General features: G+C 48.0%; 1 protein-coding gene and 1 non-coding gene across 2 annotated transcripts in view; one reads left to right on the top strand and one right to left on the bottom strand.

The window, feature by feature from the left end:
- The window catches only part of LOC144094775 (atrial natriuretic peptide receptor 1-like), a 235052-nt gene extending 225127 nt beyond the window's left edge, over window positions 1–9925 (bottom strand). The window contains exon 1 of the mRNA XM_077628679.1: window positions 9595–9925. Coding sequence (XP_077484805.1) covers window positions 9595–9694 — 100 coding nt within the window. The 5' untranslated portion in view covers window positions 9695–9925. The remainder of the gene's footprint in view (window positions 1–9594) is intronic.
- Window positions 9926–12379: 2454 nt separating this feature from the next.
- TRNAT-AGU (transfer RNA threonine (anticodon AGU)) lies at window positions 12380–12453 on the top strand. Its single transcript has one exon. It is a non-coding gene; the product is annotated as a tRNA-Thr (tRNA).
- The last annotated feature ends 286 nt before the right edge of the window (window positions 12454–12739 follow it).

The raw sequence follows: 12739 nt of genomic DNA, 5'->3' as shown, positions 1-12739 counted from the left end.
CTCTCGTACTGTATAAAACTTATGGTCGCAAATAGCCCTGTTTGGTCAGAATTCAGATTGCGTCTACACAGTTTGAGCAGCAAAACCGTATGTGAAGCTGTAGACAGGGCCTAAAGTTGACACCATTTTATTCAACGCAGGCTGAACTGCGTGTAAGCTCAGCGTTCGTTTTTTTTTTTTGCGTGCTGCGTTAATAGTAACCACTTTAACAACTTTCAATCGGCTCTTTTGTGATACGGATGAGAGGTTTGGACGAAAAATCGCGTCTCTAAACCTCACACTCGGCAGGGATGCTCATTTGTCCTCCGTTTTCAAATTCTAGTTTCAGCCAGTTGCCTGGTCTCGCTAATCACCCAATTGATTTGGAGAGACAAACATACCTCATCAACAGACGGACGCTAAGCTCTTGAGCGGGGTGCTTTCAATTGCAGAAGAGATTCAATTTTCAGTAAAAAAAAAAATGGAGGGGGCACTTAAGCTCCGCCTTAAGGGTATGACGCGATAGCGTTAATGGGTTAATTCCCATACATGAATTGGTCATTCTCTACAGAACATTCATAACATTCATTCATAACATTCAGAACATTCATTCCTGGGAGTCCTCATAGCCCTTCTGGCGAAGTGGTGCAGCGGTTAACCGATGCGCCACTGCCCTGCAATGGCAGGTGTGCTCCATGTGGTGTACCCTTGTGCGGCCCAGGTTGCCCTTCCCGAGCGACCGATCATTAATTTAATTGCCGCCTGCCACGATGGGCAGTTCGCCCACTATCCGGTGGGCAGGTTGTGATGACGCAGCAAGAGCACGCTACCTAGGTGGCCCGCCTGCCTCCCAGGTTGCTCTCTGGGGACCACCTGACAGAGTCATGCTCGTATTTTTTTACTCACAACGCATAAGAAACAAACCCCGTTATTTTATCGCCGAATTTATAGCCGAGAAAATTGGATTTAAAAACCTTCCCTCCGGTCAATTGAAACTCGTGACGTCATTAGGGAAAAAGAGCGCTTACCACCATTTTGAAGTGACTGGCTATGTAGCGTAGCCTCTAGGATCTGCGCGGAAAAAAAAAAACTTTTTTTTGTCGACGCACGCATTTTAATGCGATAGCATTATTATAGGTGCCGTTCTCTACGAAAGTCGGCGTCCGTCCATCCGTGCCACGAAAAAGCAAGTGGCTCACCTGCCCACAGGATTGTGGGCAACCTGCATATCATGGCACGTGGCAATTGGTCCTCGAGAGATGCCACATGACCTTGTGACGTGATGGCCGTGACGTAGTCGTGACGTCAGTGTAGTTCCCATTGACCAAGAAGGTAGTGACGTCATTCAACCGCCGTAGAGAAGTGCCTCCGAAGAAAAAAAAAAGCATTTTCGCCGAAAAGAAAATAGTTGTCGAGCGGGAACCGAACCGCTGCCCTCTGGGCAGCGCTACCTCTACGCCACCAGTGTAAGCTAAACTGAACTGAGGCTGCTCAGGACTCGAAAGACGCGGGTTCGATCCCGGCCGCGGCGGTCGAATTTCGATGGAGGCGAAATTCTAGAGGTTCGTCTACAGTGCGGTGTCAGTGCACGTTAAAGAACCCCAGGTGGTCGAAATTTCCGGATTCCTTGGCGTCTCTCATAGCCTGAGTCGCTTTGAGACGCTAAACACCCATAGACCATAGACCATAAAGTGAACTGAAGGAGTACTTGCCCGGGAGACATCTTTAATGCCATCTTATTGTACTCTGAAGGGTTGGTTAAGCGACGTCTAAGTTATACTTCCGAAATTGGCCGGTGGTGGCGAAACATGTATTTCGCTTCTTTTTTTTCTATCTCATGAAAGCTTCGTTTGCGCTAAGAAGCTCCTTGTGATTAGAAGGCGGTGCCCTGTGTATACAAGCTAACTTAAATTTGTCTTCAGTGTCCCTTTAAAGTAATGGCTGGCTAAAAACCAAACTTCCGAGAAACGTGGCATGACTGGTCTGTTACGTACACAAGTACCGAGAAGCCAGAAAGTTGCAAACAGCAGAAAGTCTGTCAGTTACGTATAATAAATTCTACTTTTTCTCTCCCTCACCATCTCACTATTTCACGGTTTCAGCACTGCCGCGCATCTCTCGGTTGCCATTTCGTGCTTTTTTTTAAATTTTAGCTATGTCTCCTTAACTATCAGAGAGAGAAAGACTTCTAATTCAGCATGCGCGGTCCAAGCTCTGTCCAGCGTTTATGTTGCACTAGTAAAGCACGCTCTGCGGTCGACTCATATTTCATAATCACCATGTTACAACAGTGTACAACAACTCCATCTTAGCGGTACTCACCTACGGGGCAGAAACGTGGAGGCTAACGAAAAGGGTTCAGCTCAAGTTGAGGACAACGCAGCGAGCTATGGATAGAAGAATGATACGGGTAACGTTAAGAGACCGGAAGCGGGCAAAGTGGGTGAGGGAACAAACTTGGATTAATAACATCCTAGTCGAAATCAAGAGGAAGAAATGGGCTTGGGCAGTGCAAACTTGTATAATGTGAAGGCAGGATAACCGCTGGTCCACAAGGGTAACGGAGTGGATTCCAAGAGAAGGCAAGCGTAGCAGGGGGTGGCAGGAGGTAAGATGGGCGGATGAGATTAAGAAGTTTGCGGGCATACGGTGGGCGCAGCTGGCAAAGGACATTGTTAATTTTAGAGACATGGGAGAGACCTTTGCCCTGCAGTGGATGTAGTCAGGCTGATGACGATGATGATGTTACAGCTTGGGTCACTTATCAAACTGTATGATTTAGTACAAATATACACTAATCCTGCATATCTGATTATTCAGAGTTGGTCTACTTGAATCGTTGAAAGAGAAAGATATCGAAACAGTGGCGCGTGCAGGCTCTTTCCATCTTTTCTTGTAGACCAAGGCATGAGATATCTTTACCTCTTGAAGAAAAAGAGTTGAGGAGCCCGCTACTCAATCCATAGGGGCCTGCCCACAATTTGAGAGACGAAGGAAATGCGGCGGTGGGGGGAGTTTTAGAACAGTTACCCCACGACCCATTGTTATGCCTTTGTAGCGAAGTGCCGTTGCAGTAAGGCTGTTTTTTTTTTCAAATGCTGTTCGCACAAAGCCTGTAACACACTGTTATGAGGCAAAATATAAAACGAAGATGAGCCAATTCAACGGATGATAAGGCATTCTGTTCAGCTACCTTGTGTGCTTCATGACCTTCTTTATCAGGCTTTCTTCACACATAGCGCGCTGATCGGGAGCTCTGCTCAGTGACACATGGGCACAAAGCTGCGCTATCGATCTACCACCAAATTCATTTTTCCAAAGCGCACAACCCTCTCCCTCTGTTCACTCTTGGGCTTTGTTTCTGCAATAAAGAGATGGGCAGCTCTGTAAAAGAAGAAAGTGCCGTATCATGCGAACGGCCTGCATCCTATACATTCAACCTCGTAAAGGAAAAACGCCGGCACGACTACCCCCCCCCCCCCCCCCGCCCCCCAACCTTCGCGCTCAACTTTTCTAATAAAATCGTCCTCTTTACACGATTCGCCCCGCTTTGAACCCTTCCGCCGTGTCTCGCGGAGCCGCCATCAAAAACCGAGCGAAGGACAGCGAAAGAGAAGAAAACACGCATTAAGCCTGCTCAACCGTGCGTAACAAGACGCTGAGCCATCTAAAGAAAGAAGTTGAACACGCCACCGTTCGCCTAATTTCTTCAGACGCTGAATTAATGCTGACGGGACATGTTGATCTAATCCTTTATTCGAGAAAGCGAGGTAGGCCTATGCAATGCCGATCCCGTCCGTATGGTTTCTTTTGTTTTCGTGCCACATATTAATTGGCGGCTGCCGGTCAATGCGACTGAACCCAGAACAAGAGTTTACGCAACGTATTTTGAGAGCATCCGAGCCCTAGGCCGCCTATTAGTGATCTTTTATCCAAGGCACGCAAAGTGTCTGCTTATTAATCGAATCAGGTAAACCTAATTTTCTTACAGAGTCACATGAGAAAGAGCGTCTAGACTAATATTTCGTCATATCAGCGGTGTTTTTCTAACTGGGCCATAGTTTAAGATTAGATAAACGATGGCACCAAGCAAAAAACTTCCAGGACGGTTCGACTAGGTGACGTGAGATTCAGCGATAGCTGTTTATAGGGTTTAGTTTTGGGGATATTTTGAGGTAGAAAAGATACAGTGACCTGATGGCGCACTGCTGTAGTGGTCAAGTGATGTACCCCTGCACTGGCAGGCGCTGTTCCAAGTAGAGCCACTCGTAGGCTTATGCGACCCAGGGTGATCGTGATATAATGTGAGTGCGTTAATGACCGGTTACGCCGACAGCGGCGACGCCGGACGACTACTACGCGCACGCCAGGGACGGGCGTATAACAGCTATCGCTGTAAAAAATATATCAGTGTGCATGATTGAAAAAAAAAAGGTGCGCAAGAATATTTCATAAAATAGGTTCCATTTGTTACAGTTACAAAAAAATTCAACAAACCTAAATTGCAAATACATATACAATAAGCATATAGTACAGGTTCTAAATGGGCCCCGCGTGGTCTATACAAAGCGCAAGTTCCAAGCAGTCCCAGTTTTTTTAGCCCTAACAACAAATGCTTGCTGACTTCGTCTTATGCCGCGTTTTAACGTCCCGGAGAGCAAGCAATATTCTTAGCATTCCTGCACTAATGCACACGTATTAAACGGGCGCGCTACTGAACCGCTCGGTTAAGGCGCCAAAAATGGGGACGCCAAAGGGCTCGAGGCATGTCCCATAAAAGAGTAACAAAAGATGGTTAGTAAGTTTTCGAGTATTCCCTTCGCTCGTACGCCTGCAGGTCGTCATGAACGTTATCGTTCTAGCGTAACGGACGCGTCGTCTTAGCTTCCATAATTGAAACGTCGCGCTAAGCTGCTTTGCGTCCTTTTTTATTTTTATTTTTGATTTGAGGTTGATATCGCATACCTTGCCATGCACTGTTCGCTGCGCCATATGCTACGACATTCCCTATTCTGTTCGCCCACTGCTGACTTACGTCAACCCCCTCACGCGTCCTAATTCCCTTTTTATAAGAACCTATCTCTTTCGTGTACTCGGCTTTATTTTGGCGTTCGCTGTGCACTGCAAACTTTTTCTGTGTGCTTTATGATGTGACGTGTACTTTGTTTGATGGCTACTTTTTTTTTAGCAACGAAGTCCCCATCTGTCAGTCTGACAGCTATATATGAACCCCGAATATCAGAGAAAAGGAAACGGCCGCCGTTGTCGCCAAACGCTAGAGGGATTTTGCACATTTATAAAAAAGACGGTTGCCTTTGTCAGGACTACTGGAGCGTGCAGGGAGAAAGCCAGTGCCATCTTTGTGTTTTGTATCAGCTTTTCTTTTCTTTTCGAGTGGTTGAAAACATTTGCGAGTCTTCTCGCTTACGTTTGAGCATGTGAGCATAGCTGCCATTTTATCCGTACAAGCGAATTGCGCATTCGAAGTCTACATCACAGCATGGTAACTCGGGCTGAAATAAAATAATGATTGCGGTGCATCTTATGAAAGCTAAACTTAAATATTCTCGTCTGCAGTTGCTTTGCGCTAGCAGCAATCGGTTTTTTTTTTTTTAACTGACTGTGCATGTAGAAGCCAAAACGAACGCTGGGGCATATCTGTTTGTCTGTGGTCGCATGAAAACATTCAGCACGTAAGTGCGGTGCGAGTGATCTAAGGAATTAAAAGGCACAGCTACCACATAGTCACCTAGCAAAATAAAGTCATGAAGAATAGGGCTGCTGAACAAAACGTGCCAGCTGATGAATTACATTGCTACATACGGCAGATGCTTCGCAAACGTTAAGAAAAAGCACTGGTGTGGTAAACTCCAGAAGTTATTCTGAGGCTTGAGTTATCAATTCTCTCTCTTCCTGCTTAAGAGACGAGGTTGAGAAACATGGGTACCACCGCGTCTTATGCCCGAATCCTACCAAAGCGGAAAACGTCGGTTCTTGAAATGCCAATTCAGGTCGTTTTTCAGAGTGCGACCTGGCCTTTTGCCTTGGTCGTGGGCCTCTTGTGTTTCGCGCTTTCGGGCGTGCTAGCAAAGGAAGGCCACCCACAACGCACGTCACTCTTAAAATCGCATCGACCATCCCCCAGCCGGCAGCACACGAAAAGGTTTCCCGTGTTTCGCTAATGGAATCGTCCCCGAAGGCTTACGACGAATTAGTTGGCCGGAGTTTCCGGGGATCTGTGTCCCAGACCTAAATACGATCACCCAGTGGCTCTTTTACTCTGAATACGACGCCTCCGCTGACCCTGCACCATTTACATCGTCTGACGGCACCTTACCGCCGGTCGGGCAAGACGAATACGAGAATGACAATATATGAGTGCCGAAAGGGGTACCCTTTAAAAGACAGCAAAATAAGGCACCAGCCGAGCCGCGGGGTTTGGAGATACTAAACAGGATAGACTACTTTCTTGACAGGCCTCATACATACTGCCATTTGTCGCAAGCTCTTTTTTTTCGGAAAATATTTCGAGTGCATCTCAACGGGTGGTGACAGCGACTCTTATAACGTGCCGCGTCTGTGCGCGTAACAGCTTCGGGTGTTGTTAGCGACATTATTGAATGCATTACAGTGCGTCAAAACAGTCCAAGACACCTTGACTAGACAAACAATAAAAGAAAACAGCGCTTAATGTCTCCTAGCCCTAGTTATGAGCCCTAGTTTTGTCACGTACGTGCATTTACATTTACACCTTAGAAAGAACAAATCCAACGTCATCAAAGGCAAAGCCTGCGGAACTTTGTCTGGTGGTATCCGCCAACGCACGTCCAGCTGCGGGCGAAGGCAGAGGAAATTTAAACGCCCCCTGTATGTGACGTCATCACCGAGCTTTTCTGCACTCCTCCGAAGCTGTGAGAAGAAGCTTGAGATATACTCGTCAATTACATCGCTATTTCAAGATGCCAGCGCAAAAAAAAAAAACTTCGCATGCTTCACCTACAGCCTATTTAAACTTGAATCCCTGAATACTGTGCAATTTTCAAAAACTGATGCAGCTGATGTTTAAGCGTATAATAATGATAATGGCATGCGAGTACTGGCCGGCAAAATACATTGATTGTATACATTTCGTCTTCCCTTCTTCTGTTCAAGCCCCTCAATAGACTTCAAGCCATTCATATCCACCATGCAGCTGACTGAAACGCTACCACGCAAGCAGATCCCAATGTTCAAGAAAGTGAAGCCATTCACACTTCAACGAATGCGGGCAAGTAATTAGTGTACCGCAACGGGCACTTGCCACATAACAGAAGGGAAGGCGTGGTTAAGTTATTTGCCGTTGATTGGGATGTTAAGATTCTGTCTCAGTCCAAATACAGCATAACGTGCACACGCGTGACAAGCACTCACTGCCTTGCATTTGGTATTTATAGAAGCAAAACACCGCCTTTCAGACGCAGTACACCCCGTTGCGACTTCAAGTCTGCAGCCATGTGCTCGCACAGTTCGTTTAACAGGTCAGTTTCATCATCATCATCGTCGTCGTCGTCGTCACTGTCGTCGTCATCATCATCATCATCATTATCAGCTTGACTACGCCCACTGCAGGCAAAGGCCTCTCCCATGTCTCTCCATTAACCCTGTCATTTGCCAGCCGTGCCCACCGTATGCCCGCAAACTTCTTAGTCTCATCCGCCCACCTAACCTTCTGCCGCCCCCTGCTACGCTTACTTTCTCTTGGAATCCACTCCGTTACCCTTAAGGACCAGCGGTTATCTTGCGTTCGCATTACGTGCTCTGCCCAAGCCCATTTATTCCTCTTGATTTCGACTAGGATGTCATCAACACACGTTTGTGCCCTAACCCACTCTGCCCGCTTCCGGTCTCTTAACGTTATACCTATCATTTTTCTTTCCATAGCTCGCTGCCTTGTGCTTAACTTGAGTTGAAAACTTTTCGCTAGCCTCCACGTTTCTGCCCCGCAGGTGAGTACCGGTAAGATACAGGTGTTGCATACTTTTCTCTTGAGGAATACTGGTAAACTGCCATTCATGATCTGAGAGAACCTGCCATATGCGCTCCACTCTATTCCTATCCTAGTTATTTCCCTGTCATGATCCGGATCAGCTGTCACTACGTTCCCTAAGTAGACCTTTACCACTTGCAGTCCATCGGTACCAATTGTGAAGTGCTGACACGTCAGTTTACAACTGACTGACTGGCTGGTTACCGGATTAAGTCATTTTTGATTTAGATGATGCGTGAGTAGTATAGGAGGATCGTGGAATACACGTTGGTCAAACGGAGGCTCATCAGATCCTGGTTTGAAACGTCGAGGAAAAAAAATGAGCTGGGCATGCCTTTCATCGCGCCGCAGTACCCCGAGTGCCCTCCCATTACCCGCTTACGAGAATACGGGAGGCACCCGGTGCGTGGGAGCGCTATATTGGTACCTTCCCGAACAGCCGGATCAATTGCCTTATCAGTCTTCGGCGGGCTAAGTCAGGAAGCCTTATTCAGGGTAAATGCGTTCCTCACAAGCCTAATGGTCCTCGCACACGCGAACTTCAGTTGAAGACGTCACGCGACGGCAGTGACGACGGAGCGAGTCGAAAGAAGGTGCGCGCTTGGAGCGCCTCAATCAGATTAAAGGGACACCAAGAAAAACTCCATGCAATAATTGTTCGCAGTAAAAACTGATTCTTGCCATGGGGTTCTCTCTGGCTATGCTGATGTTTTCCCGGGAGCAAAAGACCCATTATTAAGGAGAAAAATGGCCATTTCTTAAAAAATCTTTCCCGAGGTTGATTCAAACTCGTGGCATCCTTACCGAAAAGGACAGGTTGTAAGCGTTTACAAGTAAATGGCGGTGTAGCGTGGCCTCCGGGATCCGCATTAAAAAACAGTGTCGACGCAAGCACATTACATGCGGAGTGGCCGCTGATGGCGGCAACTGTATATCGTTTTTTTTTTCTTTTCTAGGTTATAAAAGTTCCATTACGGGTGGGAGTGGTTTCGTTGCGATTACAACGTGGTATCCTATCGATACAGGGCAACTTCCATTTGCCCACAATGTCTTTTTAGTGCCCGCACTATACGTGTCATCCAAACGATTGTCTAGAGGCGTTCTTCTTTAAGTTGCTTGCGATGACACCGCAGTATATTGTCTGTTGGGCTTGCTGAATGGTTGAACTTAGCCTCTTTCTTTGAAAGACTCGCGCTATCAATCTGTTACGGCACGTGAACCATAAGAAAAAAGAAAGATTGATTCCAAGACGAAATACTGTCCGTGAGACCGAAAAAAAAAACTGCGATAGCAGCAGATATACACTCCCAGCCCAACGTGTCGTACTTGGACACCTGTCGCGTGGAGAGAGGCGCCCACCATCTCTAGCGTACGCTGCTTCAACAGCGTGGCTTTTTGGGCTTGTTGGTGCACGATCATAGCAAGAGAATATAGCGCAGAGTAGGACAGCACACAAGAAGAAACGAACAACACGATCGCTACGTTGCTTAACGTGCCTAAAGAAGACAAGTGCCTCACGCGCCCCCAGTCGTTTCACCAGAAGCTTTGTCAGCGCGTGATCGCGTTTACCAGCGTCCAGGCGCACTTACCGCCCGGCTCCTCCGGCGCGTCCCGCCGCATCAACTCTCGGCACGTGGCGCAATCGAAACCGCAAGTCAGCTGTCCCCGCGGCACCGGCTGGGCCATCATCGCCAAGGCAGCGTCCGCGAATAAGAACAGCAGCAGCAGCGGGAGAGCAGGAGCCAGCGACGAGCAGCAGTGCGACTTCCGGCGTCCGGAATCGGCGGTTCCCGCGGCGATCAGCTGTCCGGCGCTGGTCGCATGGCCCGAATGTGCGTCGGCGGCTGCGCCGGCTACCGGGCCCGTCCGCGGCTCGCGCTCGACTCGGTGCGACCAGGCTCGCGTGCCGCTCTGCCGCGGGCACATGCGCACTGGCCGGGACCCCGCACACCGGGCCGCCGCCGCCGCCGTAGTACCTACGCCGGCACAGACACCAATCGATGCGCCGCCGCCTCTGTTCTGTGCGGCGTGCCTGTTAGTACTTCCCCTCCCTCACCAAACCCGTGCCGCTACCGGCCGAAACGTTTGCCGACGGTGCCTCCCCCTTGACGCTTGCGATTCATTTGCCTTTGCAGAGCCACTCACAGGTACATCTCCACCGGCGCGGCGGTGGTTTAGTGACTGTGGAGCTCAAGAGGTCGCGGGTTCGATCCCGCGGATGCATTTTGCCGGAGGCGAAATGCGAAGACGTCCGTACACTGATACTTCTGTGCGCTTCAAACAATCCCCGTGTGGTGGAAATTGATCCGAAGCTTTCCTGTACGGCGTGCATCGGCTTCTGCAGGGGCAGCTAGCACTAAGCTTCTGGTTGAAAGTGGACCACCCTCGGCGACAAAACTCTAACAAAGACCTCTTACGCTCTCAGCCAGCCTGCAACGCTGTTCTGGTACGCAAAAATCAACTACAACTACAGCCGCTATTTACTCGAAGAGCTACAAAGAGAGAGAAAACGTTAATATGAGTTGCAGCTATAGCTACGGGTCAGGTGCGAAAATTTTCCCAGCGAGCCAACGGTATAAAGATGCGGCAAAAGAAAGCCCCCCGCCCCCCAAAGCATGGCATCGCACAACTCCTTGGTCTATCAGGAACCGAAACTATGTGCGAAATATACCTTTTTTTTCTCAATGCCACCACGATTCCAAGTTTTGTTTCTGTATTTGTGCGCCGTGTTTTCTTTTTTTTAAAAGAAATTTCACTATAAGGCTTATAACATCGTATGCGTTGTAACTGTGGTTAACTTAATATGGAGAGTTTGAATCGAAGGGTCTGACGTCTATGGCTGGCCTCTCTGTGACAAGCGCTGGACGAATAAAAGTGAAGTCGCAGTGAAGTGCGTAAACATAAAGTACAGAATCCGTCCAGTGGTAGTGGCAAAGTATATATTCGAATCTTTATTTTTTATTTTTACTATTTGATGACTTTTCATGTGGTACAGGCCCCGCCGCGGTGGCTCAGTGGTTAGGGCGCTCGACTACTGATCCGGAGTTCCCGGGTTCGAACCCGACCGCGGCGGCTGCGTTTTTATGGAGGAAAAACGCTAAGGCGCCCGTGTGCTGTGCGATGTCAGTGCACGTTAAAGATCCCCAGGTGGTCGAAATTATTCCGGAGCCCTCCACTACGGACCTATTTGTTCCTCTCTTCTTTCACTCCCTCCTTTATCCCTTCCCTTAAGGCGCGGTTCAGGTGTCCAACGATATATGAGACAGATACTACGCCATTTCCTTTCCACCAAAAACCAATTAATAATTAATAATCATGTGGTACAGGATGAGGCTGTTAAGCTATATAGAGTACGTTATTCTCTAACAGAAACCTGAGCAGGTTCCGGCTCTTAGCGTTGCCCGTTAGCCTCAAGGACAGGTGCTGCTCTCTGGCAGCCTTAGGTCCAACTTCCTGTAATCGTCGTGTTCTCGAAGCCTTCGTGCCTGGATGCGCCCACAAAAGGTGGCAAAGGTTCACCTCAGCCGCCGGCGTGGAACATCTAGGGCACGTGCACGGTACTGCACCTTCTTGAGAGCCCCATCGACATGTCACCGAAAGAGTAAGGCCCAACCCTTATCCCAATCCTTATCCTTCTGAAGGGCTCCTCCTCCAATCCCGTTAATATATCTCGTTTAGTTATAAGGGCGGGGGTAAGTGCACGGGGGAATCGGAACACGTGTACTTCTTATAGAGGATGACATGATTGGAAGAGTGGATCGGAAATCAAAAGGGGGCAGGCATTCGTGTTTGGAACTTGGCGTGCAAGAGCGTCTGCTTTCCTCTGGTCAACATTCTAAGCCTTTTGGAGTGTCCGGTGTATGTTGATGAGTTTCATTACTTTCTTATTGAGAAGATGTACGTACCTCCTGAGTGATGCCCTTTAATTGTAACTCGTTTGAGTTGTTTAATGGTAGCTTACACAGTGCAGGGCAGTCCAGCTCTCCGTTCACGAGGCCACCACACAGATCAGAGGTGCTCTGGGGTTTTAAAGGGCAGCCGGGGTGTGCTAAATCTTCAGACCTAAATAATAGGAGATCAGAGGATTGTTCGATGAGAACGAGAGAGCAGTTAAGCAGCCAATAAAATGGGCGAGGTGCATTCGTAGAGTACATATTAAAGGATCAAGTCAGCCCTATTTTGTTCTAGATAACAAAAAAATCTATCGTATGGCTCTTTCCGGCTATTTTGATGTTTCTGAACCGTGATAGAAGTATTTGTCGCTGACAAAAATGAGTTTAAAATTTAACATGGTCAAATGACCGACATTTAACCAACACAGTTCCCACTTCGAGCTACTGATCAATTCGCTCTCGCCCTACCAAAAACTTTCCGTCCCGGTTAGCTCAGTTGGTAGAGCGACTGCTCCAGTGAAGCGGTGGTCCCGGGTTCGAACCCCGGACCAGGACGAATTTTTCTATAACTCCGAAGTTTCTGAGAAAGCTGTATAGCTTTCCTTTGTAGCCGTATGGCTGCGGTCGGGTGGATGTCAGTGAGTAATTACTCCCTTACTAAAAATTAATTTTTTTCTTGCCATTCGAATCAAACTCGTGATGTCAAGGCCAGAAAGGGCTCCTTGATCAGTTTGCGAAAACAAAAAAAAAAATTTGACGTCCGCAGTTTTCTTGAGATGTCTGCATTTCATTTCTCGCCCTCTTCTAGCTTATGAAAACTCCGTTTTCAATGACAATAGCC

Source organism: Amblyomma americanum, chromosome 6, assembly GCF_052857255.1.
Source record: "Amblyomma americanum isolate KBUSLIRL-KWMA chromosome 6, ASM5285725v1, whole genome shotgun sequence".
Classification (NCBI taxonomy): Eukaryota; Metazoa; Arthropoda; class Arachnida; order Ixodida; family Ixodidae; genus Amblyomma; species Amblyomma americanum.
Note: the sequence above shows the minus strand (reverse complement) of the source record. Positions and strands in the feature narration are given on the sequence as shown.